The sequence below is a fragment of the Lethenteron reissneri genome, chromosome 24 (assembly GCF_015708825.2).
Source record: "Lethenteron reissneri isolate LAM-NWPU_2019-01 chromosome 24, ASM1570882v1, whole genome shotgun sequence".
In the NCBI taxonomy this organism is placed as follows: domain Eukaryota; kingdom Metazoa; phylum Chordata; class Hyperoartia; order Petromyzontiformes; family Petromyzontidae; genus Lethenteron; species Lethenteron reissneri.
The window spans coordinates 8,394,880-8,414,605 of NC_083802.1; the positions used below are offsets into that span (position 1 = coordinate 8,394,880).

The following is a 19,726-nucleotide window of genomic DNA, read 5'->3' on the forward strand; positions in this document are numbered from 1 at the left end:
TGCCTCGAGCACATTAAAACCATCCTTTTGGTTTAGATATGTGGATGACACTTTGGTTGTCTGGCCACATGGTAAAGATACACTTAACGATTTTCTAAATCATCTCAATGCACAAAACCCGGCCATTCAGTTCACCATGGAAATGGAGGTGAATAACACACTCCCGTTCCTGGATATTTTACTTGGGCATGGCCCAAACGGTAAAATAACACACAGCGTTTACAGAAAGCCAACGCACACTGATGCCTATCTGAATGCAGATTCGCATCATCACCCAGCTCAGAAATCCTCTCTTATCAAGACGCTCATACATCGGGCTAAAACAGTGTCAGATGGTGAAAGTCTAGTGAGAGAGATTAAACATGTTAAAGAAGCACTAAGACAGAATGGCTACAATAATGCTCAAATTAACAGAGCACTAAAAGCCAAATCACGATCGCAAAGCAACACTGCTGAAAGCGATCAGATTATTAAAACAATAAAAATACCATTTATCTCAGGAGTAACTGATAAATTAGCCCGTGTTTTGCAAAAGCAAAACATTAGAGTAAGATTTGGTACAGTACACAAAATTCAACAACTAGTAACGTGCACTAAAGACGAATTACCTAAATTATCAACAGAAGGTGTATATCGGATTAATTGTGTATGTGGCAGCTGCTATATTGGACAGACAGGGCGTAACGTTAGTGTAAGACTTAAAGAACACCAGAGAAATATTAAACTATCACAAACACAACTGTCGGCAGTAGCAGAACATGCATGCCAACAGGGACACTCAATTGATTTTGACAACGTGGAAGTGTTGTGTAAAACTAGTTACTACTGGCAAAGACTAATTAGAGAATCGATTGAAATTGAGAGAAACAGAAATAACTTTAATCGCTCAGACAGCTACAGGCTTAGTGCGGCCTGGAAGCGTATTATTAAATAAGATACATTACAATTACTTATAAGGGAAACAACCACTAACAGATTACTAATGTAGCATAATCACAATAAAACACATTCCAAATGATTACTAATCTACAACTCGCATCGTAACAATAGCCTGATTACTAATCTAGTATATAATTACAATCACTCCCCCCTTGAATCTTTGCACCTGATGAGTTAATGAGTTAATGATGACGTCATCCTGCTGCTGCTCTATATAAGAACGGGAGACACAGGAGAGCCTCACCATTCTGGCGAATTGCCCGATGATGCTGGTTGTAATTACCAGCGAAACGTCGTACTCAAATTGTGAATGTTGTTGCTTCAACACACCGGTGGGCTAAAGCAGTGAACTATTTGTCTTTGTCAACGTGACACATTTTTTACTGATTGGCCGTGTCGGGTGGTGGAGGGTTACGACACATTTATAAATAAACGCGATCTAAACCCAAAAATCGTTGATTATGAATAACATTGGTCGCGAAAGCCTACGTGTTAAACATATTTTAACTTACTGAATCACTTAACATTATAGTGTTAGCAGGTACAGGGATTTGTTGTTGCAACCTTGGACGTTGGTTCAGGCCATGCAGGATTTTTATTCTTTGAAGGTGTAACCAATGTCATTGTTCTGGAAACCTCTGCTGGTGTGTGGGGGACCACATTTGCTGACACTCACCCAATAACCAGATGTGCAAGCTTGTAATCCAGAGCTCTGGAGGCAAGATTTGGTGGATTGCAAAGAGGTATGTGAAATTCCAGATCACAGAGCTGCGAGGTGGCCAGCACATAGTGGTTTTGAGTGTAAGTAGTAGTGTGGGTTATCTTCAGGTACTCGGGGTTTTGCCCACAAATATCAAACTGCTCCTTAAAAATGAATTGACCAAACATCCAAATGAGTGACCCTCCCAAAATGAGGCTTCACATCAATGAGGCTTTCCTGGATAAACAAATGGCTTTATTATTTGATTAATCTCCTTCGACATCTTTACATGTGTATATATTCCTAACATTAATGAATGATTACTATTATTGTATAAGTAATTGCACAAAAATAACATATACAGACAGAAAGGTGGATACTGGTGTAAACACAGGTACCTCTGTTGCCTTATTATTTATCTTGACATGTCAAATTGTCTCCCCGCTCAATCCGAATTTTGGGCAGTGCTGTCACCATTCGCGTCTCTCAGCTCATTGGTTGAAATTTCACATTCTCATGGTGGGGGCCATTCTCTCAATAGGGATAGTTTATTTTCACAAAGTGGCACTCACTTTGTGGAAATAAACTATCAGCCAGAGTAATAAAAACGATAGGTTGAATTGGTTCCCAACTGAGATTTGGAATTGCAACCTTCTGATTTGTATTCTTAGGTTTTTTCGGTAAAGTCACGTAGGTAAAACATCAAAATTAATGAAAATAAAATAGAACAAAAAATCACGACGTTTCGGAGGCAACACAAGTCTCCGTCATCAGGTGGGACCGTCACAGCCGAATTAGCTGCATCAAGTGAGGCAATGATTCAAGATGTAATCCCTTATAAGCAAGTTGAAGGGGGGAGGAGAGGGGGGGGGGGCTCATCAGAATGTTAGTACAACTCATCGGTTTTACCTACGTGACTTTACCGAAAAAACCTAAGAATATGATTCCTTGCAGTCACGAAAGCTTCAAATCTAGAACTTCCGATTTGTATCGCAGCTTTGTTGTTTTTAGATTGTCACACCAGAGAATAGTGTTGTAAAATGATACCACAGTCCTATCTTCAATCGGTGTCTCTCCTTCGTTAGGGCTCTCTCAACCAACACTCGACATTATCCCTTCAATCTCTATTAAGATTGGTTCTCTACGTGCTAGACACCCGATGGCTTTATGTATTTTATCCATAGACCTGTGCTGAGCCATATGAAGGGAAGAAGCAAATGTAGTATAATTTATTTAATGTAATAAAATTTGACCGAATTGAGATGTCAAATTCAACACACATGACAACTTAATCACAGGTGGCAAAAAGCAGGATATAAACACAGCATCTCAGCGGAGATGACTCATTGTTGCTGAAACTGTCATTATAAACCTGAGAAAGAGAAAGGGACGCACGCAAACCCCGAGTTTGAACCCGGGACCCTCAGCACTGTTGCCTCCGTGTGTTTTTTTAAACAGCCGTTATGACCCCCTAGATAAACAGATACCTCGACTCAGGACTCAAACCCAGAACTTCAGTAGGGCTTTGCTCAGCATGTATTCAAAGTCATTAAATGCCCTTTTATAGAGACACCCAGCCACTTTAGTTCTGTATTGACAGTTTTTAAGTGTTTAAAATCTCAATGCAGGAGGTTTTTGATTTTTTAATGTCGACATTTATTTCCATTCGTACAGAGATTACATTTTCGGCTGACCAAGCAAATACTCGTGCAATTTTTGCAGTCATGCACGCACGCTTTGAGTGCTGTTTGGAGAACAAAGTTGCCTCAATATTTACATTTCAGTGGAGAATCTACTAATTTGGTGATAAGAGTGTTCAACTCAAAATGTGAAGTGCACGCGTTCAAATTTCTGCTGCAGCACCATCACCAGCAACTTTTATTATCATCAGCAAAGGAATTTATTTCAATCAGTGGCTGCAATATAAACATCAACATTGTCACTCGACATGTATTGATTATTTAGTCATTCAATTAAATATATCGCCGGGTGATGGCAGCTGTGTGGAGGTGAGGGGTGGTGGATCACACACATGTTGTGAAACTCCTTTCCTGTGGGTTCTGAGTTGTGATCCCTGGGCTCAATCTTAATTTTATTTAATTTAGTGTGTTCTGTCTCCCTCTATGCCTGCTTACTTTACTACGCCTCCCTTCGTACTCATTGACATGTAAATTTTTTCCCTACCCCCTCCCTCTCTCTGCCTCCGCCCCCCTCTGTCTATTTAAGGCCACCCCACAGAGACGATCACCCCTCTCTGTACCTGGGTTGCTTTCTCTATGTATCTTGGTGATATCTGTCTGCTTATATGTCTGTCTATAGTTTTCTGGTTAGATTCTATGTCGCTATTTCATTATACCTGATGATGATTGCTTGTGTTGCAATCGAAACGTCGTATGCTATTATTTAATTAAATTTATTATTTTATCTTTATACGTGACTTTACCGAAGAAAATAAAGAATAATCTCTTGGCTCGCTAGGAGAAGACAGTACAGCATATGCACTAATCATCATCTGTTTCCATCTGTTTGGAGATAGAGTTGCCCCCTCACGCACATGGGTTTCATCCGGATGTTTCAGTTTCCTCCAACTTGTATAAACAATCATTAATTTGATGAAAATATCTTAACATAAAAACTTATCGCAGGACCCTCCTGAATTAGAGTCGTACGACGCAGTGTTGCTGTCCTAGATAAATAAGAAATTCATTATAAAATATATTTTTTTTACATTCGCATGCTATTATACAGCCGTTGAATCATGCATACATTCGAATGTTTACAATTCATTTGTATTATGTGCAAATTATACAATCATTGATCATAAAGGATATTATAGTGCTGATGTGGTTTGCGATCTAAAAAAATCGTATACGGTGGTTAAATACGTAAAACCTTTAAAAGGGAAATTTTGTTCTTCAAACAACAATAGATGAATAAGGAATCCCAGCCAATGCGAGTTAAAACAATATGAGATAGGTCTGTAGACAATTAAAAAAAACATAAATGGACTGACTCCCGATTAGCTTTAGAGAGTAGGTTATATGGTTTAGATCCATAGTAGCAAAAATAAATGTTTTATCCTGTTATGTTACACTAACAGGTTGAACAAGATAAGCTATATGACAGACAATACAAGAAAACATTATATTTTATCAAAATAAAGCTATACTTGAATAATCAATCTGAACAGCAGCAGCATCATCATCAAAATCATCATCATCCTTTAGTGGTCGATACAATTATTATCATCACTTTTTTTGTGGGAAGCCAACATTGGACATCCGGTGTAGAGGCTGAACCTTGCCATTTGAACAAGGAGTTCCACTGCTAGCTCATGTTCACAAATAGAGATGAATGCTTCCCCACGGTTATTTGAGCACAGAGACTCTTTTATTTCAACATTTAACTTACAGTATATTTACTTGTACAGACTTGAATCGCACAGAATTCTTAATTGAACATGTAATTTGTAGTAAAATTAGATGCATCATTCGAGATGGGACTGCTAGGCAGAGGCACATCATGGCCAACACACATCACTCATCTGGCTTATGCAGGCCATATTTCATGGACATAAATGACCATGACTGAGGCACGGAGCCTAGCTTAGTGTAATATGAAGCCCAGACAATAGAGGTGGGGCCTTTCAGTTTCTCTTAAAAGTCGGTGTAGATTGAATGTTGCGAATGTGCAGCTGAATGGTGTTCCAGACGGCGGGGGCTTCCGCTGGAGAAACGACGCCTGGCATTGATGTTCATGATCCTCGGTGTAGAGAGGAGGAGGTTGTGAATCGTGACGCTGTGGAGAGTTCCACCGTGCGTGAGCTATAGTGCAGGGTGACAGGAGTGAAGAAAGATAAGGTAGATGACTGAAATTAGAGGCGCGGTGGGAAAGGCAGGTTGTCTTTGTAGCTGACCTTGCTGGCGACACGAAGAAAGTGTAGGGAGGGAGGTGAAGGAATATAGCCGTGGATAGTGGGCACGTGTGAGGCTGACGTGGGCGAGATGGAGCAAGATGGAGTGAGGAGCCACTTCAATAAAAGGCTTCCCTCCGCCAAAAGACAATGATGCTAGTTAATGCTGCATATCAGCAATCTGACATTTAGAATTTTCAGCCCTCAGAGATGCGTTTGGCTAAATTATATAACAAGCCACAATCATCTTATCACTTCATTGTGTAACGATTCGTAAATGAATTGAGACGTAAAAATCGCTAAGCACACTGCTTGGTTTAATTAGAATCTCAGCAGTATTAGTTTAATGTCTTTGATATCACCTAGATGAGCATTCTTAAATTGAGAGAAGCCCAGCCTTGGGGGCTTGAACCAAGGACCTGAATTGTACTGGTTCATTGGTTCTTACGCAGCCATTATGAATCCACTTAGAGTGAGAAACACCCAGAGCCAAGGCTTGAACCCAGGACGCAGTGGTGCAGGCTCACTGCTCGGACACAACAATTATGAGCCCCGCGAGCCTTCTGTGGCCACCTTTCCCCCCGAGGCAATGTTTGCTTTGCCTCTGCAGCTGTTTCATGTTATTGCTGTTGGCTTCCTGGGATTTTTTCCCCTTCATATTTGTAATAAACGGTGCGAAGCAAAGCTGTTATATTTTTTTATTACTGTTTCTCGACCACACCAGCACCACCCCTGGGACGCAAGTCTCATTTACAGCTGAATCTGACGCCAACACTGAATCAAGCAGCGCGGTCACACGCGTCTTCTAGGGGCGTTTCTCTCATACTTTATAGAATTTTCCACAGGTTGAGTCTTATTATGGCTCAATGGGATTCATGGAGTCTCAAGAATCAGATATTTTCACTGTTACTTTCCTGGAGCCGAGTCTCAATCATGATTCATATCCTGAAAACCCAGCCATCTGAAGCCAAATCTCAATGAAGACTCTTACCCGGAAATCCAGTCTTAACCATAGTTAAATAAAAGTGTTGCTGGGCAGTGCACATTTTTTGAGTTCTGTCGAATGTGTTGGTGTTTATTGTTTAATGAATTATTTGTGTTGAATAATGTATGAGTTTCTCGACAGTGGCCTGGGGCGACAGCAACGTTTGTATTCCAGGTAATGAATCATCAAGCCTTCAGTAGGTCACCTCAGACTGAAATTGACATTTATTAAAGACCCCCCCATACTAAGTTGACTCAGACTTAAAAGGACACCCAGCAGGACATTGTTTATATTAGAATGGAGACTTGATACTGCCCTACACTAAGACAATTCGGACTTAAAGTGACCACTTAACAAATTACTACACTTGGACTCAGATTCAAATTAAAGTACTACACTAGGTTGACTGAGACTGAAATGGTTATCCTATAAACAAATAAATAAGGTCCTCTCATTTTCAGTCCACCAATGGATAAAGGCCTTGCCACACCATGTCAGCTATGGAGGTTTTTGACCATATGTCACCATTACTCTCTGGTTCTTTCGGTAATATGTCACCATGCTGGTCAATGAGGATTGGTGAAAGGGAGGAGGGCATAACTGAGCCTCATATCACTGACCACTGAAGTAAGCTGTAGCTATTAGTCGAACGCAGGTTGCCGGGTTCACTGTGAATAGCTCAACCCTGAAATGAACGTCCTATGAAGATCTAAATAGTAAATTAATGCATTCCTACACTAGGTTGACTCAGACTTAAAAAAACGTCATTGTGATGTCAAACAGAAGGTTCTTTTAGTTAAAAAAGACCAATGCAATTTAACTGGTATTGGCCAAAAATTCCAATGCAAAAACATTACCTGCAAGTTCATTTATTAGGATTACACATTGCAAAATCGCCAACTTATGTGAAACTTTGCAGGACCCTCTTGAAAAAAGTATTGAGACTCACAGAGGCTTTCGTGGATAAACAAGAATAATAATACTGCAATTGTCAACCGATATTAGATGAACTCATTTGGGGATAACCCAATGAAATGGTCTGCATAAAGTCTCCAATCAATATCAAGAATGGAGTCACATCAATATCCTGATACCAAAGCGAGGTCTCCTGGAGCCGAGTCAATTACTTTCCTGAAATCCAGTCTGTCTGCTGGTGCTAAGTTTCAGGTAGTCACATGTTCTGGGTTTGTGTGTCTCCGCGCTCTCAGGCCCGCCTCACTTCACACGGACCCCGGTGGATCAAAGTGGAGTGTCTAGCGGGGTGGCGGCGTTTGTGTGCAAGACGGCAGGTGATCCACGGCCTCGCATCACCTGGATGAAGAAGGGCAAGAGGGTGAGCTCACAGAGGTTTGAGGTGAGCAGCTGTATGCACATACATAAACATATAGGTGTAAATATGTATATAAATAAACTTATATACACATATTATGTTTGTTAAAAAACAAACGGAAAACCAGTGACCATTTTCAGAATCAATTACCAGTTCTGAAAGTCAGGAACCTGGAAATTGTTTTCAGTGGCATTTTTTTATTGAATCCCCTGATTGCATCTGCAAACAACAAATGGCATGGTGTAAAGATGAATGGGTATGAAAACTTTGTCCAAATGGAGACAGACTTGAGAGAAAATAATTGGGACGTCGTTGGGCTCAGCAAGGGGGAAATGCCATGCATTTTAAAAGTGGCAACATTTAAAATTATAGCAGGACAGTTGACATTAATTATAAAATATGGGATTCTTAGTCTCTTTGGACATCAAGCAAAGAGTTTTAAGAATTCAAGAGTGCGTCAGATGGAGCTTTTAGCTAACATCAAGGCTCTTGAACCACTGCACGATGAAGTTAATAAAAATATCTTATGAATCCACTTACCAAAGTTCCTGTGCTTGACACCATTGCAATCATTGAAGATTTGGTCCAACAAGGATTGAATCCTGATGTACCGGCCCTGGTGAGACACTGTCTCACCAACACTTACTTCACCTGGAATGGAACATTCTACAAACAAGTTGAAGGTACCCCAATGGGTTCTCCCTTATCTCCAGTTGTAGGCAATGTTTTCACGGAAAATTTTGAGACAGGTGCCATCCAGGAATCCACTCTACGTCCGTCCTTGTGGAAGAGGTACATAGATGACACGTTTGTCATCTGGCCACATGGCTGACCAGCTCTGAACTAATTCTTTAGCCACCACAATTCCATACACCCAGCCATCAAATTCACCATGGAAGTGGAAAAGGATGGCAAGTTACCATTCTTGGATGTTTAAATAGAAAGGAGACCAGATGGCTCAATGGGACGCTGTCTACAGGAAAGCCACCCATACGGATGCCTACCTAAAACCTGACACCCACCACCATCCATCCCAGAAGAATTCCCTCATCAAAACTCTACACTATAGAGCTCAATGTATTTCTGACCGTCATCACTTAGGCAGTGAACTGGAACACGTGCACCAAGCCCTCAAGATGAATGGATATTCAGACTACACAAACCGCAAAGCTATCACCCCAACCGTTGGGAAAGAACCATCTGAGGACCCAATCAAACCATCACCTTGCCATACATAGCAGGGGTCACTAAAAATATTTCCAAAATAATGAGCAAACACAAGATCCAGGTTGGATTTAACACTGTACATAAAATTTGTGATTTGATCCCATCTGTGAAGGATGTGATCCCTGCCATGCAATACCCCGGCGTCTACAAACTAAGTTGTGTTTGTGGCAGTAGTTACATTGGGGAAACGTAGAGACATGTCTCGGACCGTGTTCGTGAACATCAGGCAGATCTGAAACACGGTAGGACCAATACCTCGGCCGTGATTGATCATTGTTTTAATGCGGTGGGCTCACACAAAATTGATCTCTCTAAGATGAAGGTACTTTGCAAGCCCACTGGCTATCAACAAAGATTCGTTCATGAAGCCATCCATATATATAGACACAGACACAATTTCAACCGAGAAGATGGGTACACACTGAGCAATCATTGGAAGGACGTTATCAACCAGTTTAAGTCATAATTGGCTATGATGTTCCCATCCTACCACCTGCCGATGTTAGTCGTGCTTTACGCCCATTTCAAACTTGCGCTTTCTTCACAGTCATTCCGCGCGCTGACCCCTTGGTTGCGGCGCTGCGATCTTCCATTAACATGCTAATCTCTCTTTAACATGTTAATTTTCACCTGGCAGCCCTTTGGTTGGTGGAAAACTAACCATCACTTACATTATCATTGGCTGCTTATAAACAGTTTTCCTTGGAAGCTAACCCACCTTTTCCTGAAGACGACTGCTTGTGTTGCGATCGAAACGTCGTAGTTTTTAGAAATGTTTTGTTATTTTCTTTGAACCTATCTACGTGACTTTACCGAAAGACCCAAGAATATGAATCCCTGCAGACACGGAAGCTTTAAGTCAAGATTGTACAATTAATATTTATGTTTGTTCATTATTTTTATGGTCATTATTGATGTTTTTAGCCTTTTTCCCGTCCAAGGACGGGTGTATTGCAGTAAATCTGAAACTTGCAAGCGAAAAGCAGACCGCAACATGATATTCATTGCATCTGTAGTGAGTCAGGAACCAGAGGAGAACGTAGGTGAGGCAACAATATGTATTTAACTACACTGAGTACAAGGTCCCTAACACAAAGGGGTAACGGCCCCTTTCACCCAATACCTAAGGAGGCGTGGCCTCCGGGCTACACTGCCTCCTAACACTGGGACCACGCGAGCTCTGAGCCCTCCAGCTTGGGGCCTAGGGGAGGCCACTCTGACCCGACCGTCCCAAGGTCGTCTCCGGGTCTTGACCGCTGGCCTCACTGAGCTCCGGCCCTTAGAAGGAGAGCGGAGCTTGGGGCCCAGGGTCCTATCTTCAGCTCCGTCTTCGGTCTTCAGCTTGGAGATGACTGAGCCGGACCCTTCAGAGGTTCGGCTTATATACAGGTCCGTGGCTTGCTCCGCCCTAGCCACGCCTCCCTTCCAGAACCTTCTGGAAGGTGACATCATCCCCCAATCCCCCCTCTCGGGGTTTGGGGATTTGTGTCCCAGGATCCGTTTTCCCAGGGATTGGCGTTGGCCCCTTGGACCATGATCCTTGACACTGGAGTGACCCCGCTTCCGCCCTTTGTTGACGAGAAGGAGGAGCTACCCGCTAACAGCATGGGGAGTGCCGATTAATACCCCGTCGCATCCATTCGTGTGCAAATTGTAAGGCCCCGGTGACACGGACTTATTTCATTTAACGGTAATAATCCCTTGTTCATCATGACGTCCTTTTTACTTCTATGTCTCAATAGTGTTACGGAGATCACGTGAGGGTTATAAGTTGGCGCTGAGGAGGGGGGAGGAGGCACCTCGCCCCCCCCCATGTGGAGTACCGTCACCCGCTAATTATTATTAATGGAGGGGGGGGTGTCCATTTGGAGGACGTCACCTGTTCATGATTATTATTGAGGGGGGCTGTTCGATGTGGAGTGACGTCACCTGTTAATGATTATTAATTAGGGCGGGTTCTCCATGCGGAGTGATGTCACTCGCTCATGATTATTAATGAGGGGTGGGTCCATATGGAAGATGTAACCTGTTCATGATTACTATTGAGGGGGGTTGGTCTACGTGGAGTGATGTCACGCGCGTTACACACTGATATTCTTGGGTAAATATAGTAGTAAATGACCTGTATTTGAAGTACTGCCTAAGTCTTTTTTCAATAAACTGTTACAATTATTTTCTGTTTCCATTTCGAAGGTCAACATCTGCAGTTAATTTTCCATGTGTGCATTATAGTCTTGCGAAGGTTCTTCCAGCACTGTCAGTCCACACAAAGAACGAGTTCAGAAGGGAGCTCCATGAACACCGGTTTATGCTCAATCTGCCCATTACTACATTTTGTCATTGCAGAGGCTGAAATACCGAGGTGTCGTTTTCTGCCAGTAGAAAAGGGGACGTTAATTCAATAGAAGGCAAGCAGACGGACTCGTAACAGGCTGCATTAACCAGATTCTTCTCGTTCCTACCCAGGCACGCGATTCACGACAACTGAAATGGTGGCTCGGGTGAGGCTCAGAATGAGGGCCCTTCAGTCATGCATACTCAGTCAGCAGTATCCAGAAAGATGTTAGGTGTCACAGCTGATAAGGTTTTCCAGCGGAGTGGAAGGAGAGACGCGCGTGTCCCTGAACACGACTTGCTGATAGAATTAGGCACACGCCTGTCGGGATTGAGCGTACGCTGTCGGCGATTGGCATTACAATAGGCACGGATCAGCTGAGGAGGAAAAAACACAACAGCAACAAGAAATACAATTAATATGCATCTAATCCAAAAAAGCATCTTAAGACTCGATAGAAGAGCAGGACACAAGGGGAACGAGTTCAGGGGATGACAGGTGAGAGTGGGGACACGACCAATGAGTCCTTGGGCAGCCGAGGGCACCAAGGTGGTGCCTCGAAGGAGGAGCCCTATTTAAGGGTATTCCAATAACCAGACGTTGCATCATTTTATTTGTTTACATAGTTCAGATGGTTTCGTGTTGTTTGGATGCTTAGTAGTTTGAGTGATTGCTGTTCAGTTATTAAGTTCGATACCTGCCATTTGGTTGTTGTTTCTTTGAGATTGCCAAGGTGATGTATTCGAAGACTGCCGGCCTGGTCCTTGTTCTGTTTTGTTGCAGTTGTTTTGTTATGCCTTGGTGGTTTTAAGGACCCTGATAGGATATGTGTGGATATGCCTGGGAAATATTGTGTTCATCTGTCCAAGGACGCTTCACATTTTTTCAATAAAACTACAAAACCCTCCAATTAATTGCTACAAACCCTACCAGAGAGTTTACCAATAAAGAATATTCTAACCTTTATAGTTTTGGGGCATGATTGGCAATTCATGAATGTAAGACATTTTTTTCTATGTTAACGTTATGCTGCATGCCAGGCCAATTAGTGTGTATCGGTTCGGTGAGCTTATTATAAAACACGGTTTATTCGCCTCAGCCCATGTACAATACTGTAGGAGTGTTAGTACATGCACACCCAGTAAAGACCTCATCCACCGACACAGAATGCAGTACGTCCGACTCACCAGAGAGGGTGGCTTCGCTCCTTTTTAACACGCGGGTTGTTGTGTCAAACCCTGTTAACATTCCACTGCTTGAGGAAAGTCTCCCCACACGTTTTCGTTTGGGGAGATGTTTGACCATACAGGTATTTCATAAAACTGGTAAGTGCGGGTTGGTGAACGGGGGGGGGGGGGGGCACCACTGGTTCCAATATCACTCGCTGCTATTAGGCACCATGGTGGCGACATTCTCCCTCACCCGGTATGCAGGAGGTCGTGGGTTCAATTCCGAACCTGACTCATGGTTGTGTGGAATTTTCTCCGGGTCCTCCGGTTTTTCCCTCCACATGTAGAAACATGCGTTTAGTGTATTTGGCTGATATACATTTCTACATTGACTTAAAGCTTTCATGACTGCAGGAATTCATATTCTTGGGTCTTTCGGTAAAGTCATGTAGATAGGTTTAAAGAAAATAGCAAAAAACTACGACGTTTCGATCGAAACGTCGTAGTCCAGAATATACATTTCTACATGATTCGCCACTTCGTTGAGTAATCATTTGTGGTCAGGTCGTGTCTGAAAAAGAGTTATCTCGCTCAGTGGACCTTATGTGGCACATTAGGAATGGATCGCTCTTTTAATTATGTCCTTGTGCAGCAAGGGAGTAAAGTGTGGTTCTGTGAAGGTCCTGATGTGCTGTGCAGTGCATCAATGCATGTGTGTACAGCAGCATGTGTGTACAGCAGCATGTGTGTACAGCAGCATGTGTGTACAGCAGCATGTGTGTACAGCAGCACGTGTAGCAGCACGTGATGACTGAGTCGGGCCTGTAGGTGGCTGGCAGGGTTAATGAATAACCGCACGTGTAAACCAGCCACATGGTTAATGGCGACTCGGAAGAATTGCTGCGTGTAACACGCGCTGTTGCATTTTACAGAGTGACGGTGCTGTTCTTCACAAGATTAATATTAACCACAATAAATAAATGTGCTTGCCCTCGATTTGGAGCACCTGCCCACGTCCTTCATTTCGAGTGTGCAACACTTACCTGGTAAAATAGAACATAGTTTTAGTTTAGTGATGGTTTAACGATGGCCCTGAATCGAACTCAGATCGCCGGGTTCATAGTGAAGAACGCCAACCACTATGCCACCACTTCCAACCCAACAACACTGAATGAGTTTGTACAGTATTTATATTTGTGCACGTGTATTAGTTTGTAGATGCTTTTGTGTTTTACTAAGAATTCTCAATCAAAATTGAGATACCCTATATGTCCTGGCTTCCTAGCTTGTAGAATTGTTTGTTTTGGTCATTTCATTTAAGTTGTAGCGTCAATTTGTTTACTTGTTTAACTGTTTGATTGTTATTTAGTTGTAATCTGATTATGTCTCGATAGTTCCTGTATTGAAATTTACCTGTTGTAGTAGTTGTTTTGTGTGGTTTGTGTGGTTGTGGTTGCCAGGTGACAGAGTTTGACTGCCTGTGTCTGGTGTGCTTTGCTGTCGTTTAGTAGTTGTAATTTAGTCGTGTAGTTTCAATGTATGTCTCTATCCATGTATTTACTTGTTTCATTGTTGCTGTTGTGGTTTGGTTGGCGTTTGTCACAGTTGTTGTGGCTTTCCAGGTGAAGTAAATTTGAGGATGAAGCAGACCCCAAGCTGTGAGTTTAGTGTTTGGTACAATTTGGTGTTTGTAGCTTGATTGTTGTTGTGGATGTGGTTGCTCAGCTGATGGAGTTTGTGGAAGACTCAGTTTCCATCATGTTATGTTTTCGTTGTAGTTTAGTGCTTTTCATTGTGGTTGTGCAGGTGACCGGAGTTTAACAATGACGCAGGCTTTGTGCTTGTGAGTCGTTTAGCTGTAAATGAGTGGTCATTGTGATTACGCAGGTGACGGAGTTTGAGGATGGTTCAGGCTCCGTGCTCCGGATTCAGCCACTGAGAACCCCTCGCGACGAGGGGGAGTACGAGTGTACAGCCTCCAACGGGGTCGGAGTGGCAACAGCCTCTGCCACACTCACCGTCTACAGAGGTGACACACATGCCACTTGTCGACCTACAAAGACACGTTAAACGCGTCATGGGGCGCCTTCAAAGTAGTCTCATTCCTCATGCATGCATTGTTGCCAAAAATCACGTAGCTCATGGCATCAGTCGTGGAAGTCTTAAGCTGAGATTTCTTTAAGCTGCCTCTTCACGTTTGCTTTCATGTCCTTCTTAAAAATGAGTTCCTATCAAAACTCATTACATTCTCTGTGTGGGCGCCTTGTAAGATGGGGAGCGTTACGGAGGAGAGCTTTTTCACTTTAGCACAACAATTTCACGTTGTGTCATTGTTCTTTCTCAAGTATAAATGAGAAGGTGCCAAACTCACACTGACAGGGCCTGCTCACGTGATTGTCCTGTTATACCACGTGACTACATGCACACAAGGTGTTGGAGGAGATAGAGATGACAATAATAATAATCTTAAGCGCAATTTCTATCATTCCTTCAATTGCAACAAATAAATTACACTCACTTTTTTACTGAACCTCTTATACATACATACATACATACACACCTCACATTTACAGAGGTGAAAACACACATACACCTATCGATACTAGGCTTGCAATGATGCCCCACTCCCGCAGTTTGGCAAATTGTCATGATTTTGGGGTCATCATTCCATACAAGAATCAGTTTTGTCAATATCTTCTGTCTCAATTGTTGCATCATTCACTCTATTAGCCTAAATGTAAGAATTTTTTATTTCAATGGAGCTTAAGTTGCACGATTCGTAAATAATTAATTCTTACACACATGATGCTATGCATATTTGGTGACCAGAAGAACTGATTTATTGTTTCATGCATAATAGACAAATGCAAATGCATTGCTTAGATACACACACATGCCATGATGGGAATCTTTATCTGTGGTAAAAAAATATATATGTTAAATAGCCCAGGAGCTAGAGTACATCCCTGTTGCACCCCAAGGTTACCAGGAATGCCTTTGACTCCCAGCCAAGTAGTTTTACAGGACTTGTGCACAATCATAGGGCACCAAACTCTAGCCTCTTGTTGGTATCAGAAGCCTTAACTAGATCAATACAACAGAGGTGTAGGTCATGTTAAAATTGCCTACACCTTTGCAGTAGCAAATTGACAGAGAATAGTGTGTCTCTGCAGAACTGCCGCTGCCTAAAACCACACTGGAGTTCTGTAAGCTTCTCAGTGTGCCTGGGAAGACAATCTTTAATAATCCTTACATATATCTTTTCTGGGATGTTAACAAGGGAGATCCCTCAGTGGTTTTAACAGTCAGTGCTGTTCCCCTTCTAAAAAGGGGGAGACCACCAGGACATTCTTCCAGAAATGTTCGCGTTGTGCAGAAATGTTCACGTTGTGCAAGAAGTTATGATGTTGTGTAAGGCAGCCTACACACAATTGTCATCCTCCCTTAGCGATGCGCATGGAAGGTCATCCCTGCCTGGCAGTTTACACACCTCTACAGCAGATGACACATCATTAAGCCACTTACAGGGGCTCTCTACTTCATATAACCTGTGAAACCATAGAAGGGGCCAGCTTCCCACCCTTGCACCATGATGTTGGGGCCGAGGGATTTCCCCTTTCCCCTCATCACGTTTATTCATTTTAAGTATGGTAATGAGGATAGTTGCTGCAAATAACTGTTTTGATCAAATTGAGTGGTTTGTGATCCTGGGCGACTGACACTGTTCCCATTTCAGCAACCCCCCGCAACCACCGCTTATCATGGCAGCGCTAAATGGCTTTTCAAATCTCCAAAAGGACGATGCAATAAGCCGCCTCATTCTTGGACGTGGGATATGGTAGATTGTGAAAATGAGCCCGTTGCGTTCTGTCGCCAAGCTGAAATACTTTATCAGCCATGGTTTCTGGGGGGCAGGGGTCTGGACTAGGTACCCAGTGCTGCCATAGCAGCTGCACGAACCAGATTCGTGAACCTCACTCATTTCCCCTCAGCATCAGGTGGAAGACCAGATACCAATCCCAGTTGCAGGTGATGATCACATTTTCACAATTTTCAACAGCTAATACTGGCCTATTGTAAATTGAATGGAATCTTAGAATGGCAGGCGCATCTTACAGACAATCCGATGGGCAATGGCTAGATTAGCTCCACAACAGGTGCTGGTGTCAACGACATAGGCTCACATTCGCTGTTCCACCCTGCAGATGTTGATTTGACCTGACATGTACCCAAGGTGTTGTGTCAATGCGCCTATGAAAGAACGGTGTTTCTGGAGGCTCCCCGAGGGGGGTTCCAGTCACCTGGCTCCACCAAACAGGGTTTTCCCAGTGAACGTCGTTCATGCCTGCCCCCTCGAGACCTCCATCACATTCTCCGATCCTCTGGTAATTAATTGTAAGGTGGAGGGTTTGCTAGCCCCTTCAACCAGACTAAAACTCTCATTTGCAACTGTATATATGGATGTGTGTGTGCGATGAGGATAATCAGCTGACCAATTTGTAGTTTGGCAAAGCAAGAATCTCCTGTAAAAAAACATTGTTAATCAGTGAGTGTTTTGTAAGTGTCCATATGAAAGAATAATAGGTGTCTATTTGATGTCAACATTTTAACACCTGTGCTATTGCCAGGGACGGTAATGCCTATTCTATTTTCATCATTGTGAGCACCTATGAAGGCTGGCATGGCACACTAGGGAGTGGGTCACCAACACCGCACTCTTTGTCTCCTCAGTGCTGATGTTTACACACCACACCAAGTACTCCTTTAAGGCTGAGTTACCATTGGGGAGGCCCAGTACAAGTTCAGATATTCGTCACTGTTGGTCATGAGCGGGAATTGAACTCGGGTAACTGGGTTCACAGCGCAATGTGCTACCCACTGCACTATTTCTTCCCCCTCACACACATTGATATTTCAATACCGTACTTAAACATTTCTAGTGAGTCCAACTGAGTCGCAGACGTTCTTCTCCAGAGACAACACATTTATTACACAACACGTATATACAAAGGAGTAGCTGCCCCTTTACCAGATACAGCCTAGGGTGGTGACCACCCAGCTAACTACACCACCATACAGGAGTTAGGGCTACGACGGACCGCACCCGGACTCGGGTCCCGGGCCACGTGCTGGTGCCTCTTCAGATGTAGAACGTGGAGCTGCCAGCTTGTAGAACGTAGCAACCCCGGTCCCTCTCAGGGACCCACCTTATATCCTCCCGGGTCGGGGTCGGCTCCGCCCTTAGCCCCGTCCACCTTCGAGAGCGTTCCAGCTCCCTCTCCCCGGACACGTGATCACCCCCTAGCCCCCCCACCTGGGGGCCTCCCTTTGGACACTCCGGATCACGTGTCTACGGGGTCAACCAGAGTGCCATGGCCCGGGGCAACCCTGTCCCTGGGCTGACACTCTCCCGCTCCCTCTAGTGGGAGCCGCACCACACGCCATGCGTGGTGCCCACGCTATCCCAGCGCTCACCAAGCCCCGCTAGGGCTGGTACTACACCCACCTACGGGGTGTATGCGATGACAGTGCATCGCAAGCCGTGCTCGAACACACACGATGCTGTCCGCGATGTGAGTACATCGCACGCCATGGCCCTCTAGGGCCGGCACCATACAGTGACATCCCCAATGTCACTACACATTTATAAAATCGCCAAAGGTAGACTGAGGCTAAACTATAATAAAACAAACAGATATTTATTTCTACAAATGTTACATGTCATGTAGTAAGATTGAACTGATCTTTGCATAACTTCATAAATGATGCATTGCCACCAATAAAAGTAAATTGAATTGTATCTTCATTGATTCACATTAGAGCAGTTTCACGTAAAACTTTCTGTATTTTCCTCCTGGTGGTTATTGTAACGAGTGTTTCTTGGGCATTTGGCTGTGGATAATTACCATCTTGGAGACACTGAGCAAGCTCCACAGAAATACTGGGTTCAAGCCCTCGGGCTGGACACCTCTCTCTTTCTCAGATGGTTCATCCTGGCTTTGTCAAACGTTGAACGAGAACCTATGAGGTCTTGGGTTCGACCCTTGTGACTCGGTGTCTCTTAAAGGGTTCATAATGGCCATGTCAGGCATTTAGGCAACACCTCCAAAGCAGAGGTCGCAAACGGGTTTTGATTCCTTACCCGTACCCGTATCCGGCCGCACCAGGGTCGCAAACGGCTACCCGTACCCGGTTGGGTATGGGTAGCCGGGTATCGGGTAGGGTACGGATATTGGGTACCCGGTTGCGACCTCTGCTCCAAAGACCGTGGACTTGAGCTCAATGGTTGGGTATCTCTCGTCTTCTCTCATTGGGTTGATACTGGTCGTGTCACAAATATTTGGCTCAAGTCATCAGGCCGGGTGTCTCTCTTACTCTTCCTCCTGCTCTCTCTCCACACATTCTGTAAGACAATAAATGCTGCTGCACTTCATTAAAACCATCTGTTAAACTGCACAGACTATTCTACTCATGGAATGACATCCAATTTGAATCCAATCAACTTATTACCCATGACTGCATTTTAACCTTAGGGGTCTGTGTGAGGTTGCGCTTCTCTGCATTTTCTTTTACTTTTATTAATTTAAATTTTTTACCTACGTGACTTTACCGAAAAAACCTAAGAATATGTGAGCGTGAGTTTGCATGTGTATGTATGTTGTTCGATCACCCGTAAATGTGACTGGCTCCTGCTGAGAACGAGGGATTGACACAATCCACCTCTCCCCCCCCCATCTCCTGTAGCTACCGTGTCACCTGAGCCCATTTATAAAGCCACTTATTTGGCACGTCGATTGCGGGTGTGTGGAGCCAGAATCCAGAAACATAGGACACCCCGGCCGGAAAGGGATATACGGAAACGTCCCAGGAGGGAATCAGCGAGACCCAGGGCTCAAACCAGGATCTGGGTGGCACTGGTTCAGTGTCTGTGACAGCCATTATGAGCCCTTTTTGAGGACCACACACAGACACCCAACTCCAGGGCTTGAACCCATGGCTTTGGTTGAACTGACTGAGTGTCTAATACGGCCATTGTGAACCCCCAGAGAGAGAGAGAGAAAAACCTCGACCCAGTGCTGAATCATTGTGTGCAATGCTCATAAACCCCTTAACAAAGAGATATCCATT

At 43.7% G+C, this 19,726-nt stretch overlaps 1 protein-coding gene across 8 annotated transcripts in view; it reads left to right on the forward strand.

The window, feature by feature from the left end:
- The window catches only part of LOC133346502 (receptor-type tyrosine-protein phosphatase delta-like), a 225,848-nt gene that overhangs the window by 108,679 nt on the left and 97,443 nt on the right, over positions 1-19,726 (forward strand). For all 8 annotated transcript variants that reach the window (XM_061558121.1, XM_061558119.1, XM_061558125.1 and 5 more), the window contains exons 3-4: positions 7,746-7,891; positions 14,486-14,627. In XM_061558121.1, coding sequence (XP_061414105.1) covers positions 7,746-7,891; positions 14,486-14,627 — 288 coding nt within the window. The remainder of the gene's footprint in view (positions 1-7,745; positions 7,892-14,485; positions 14,628-19,726) is intronic.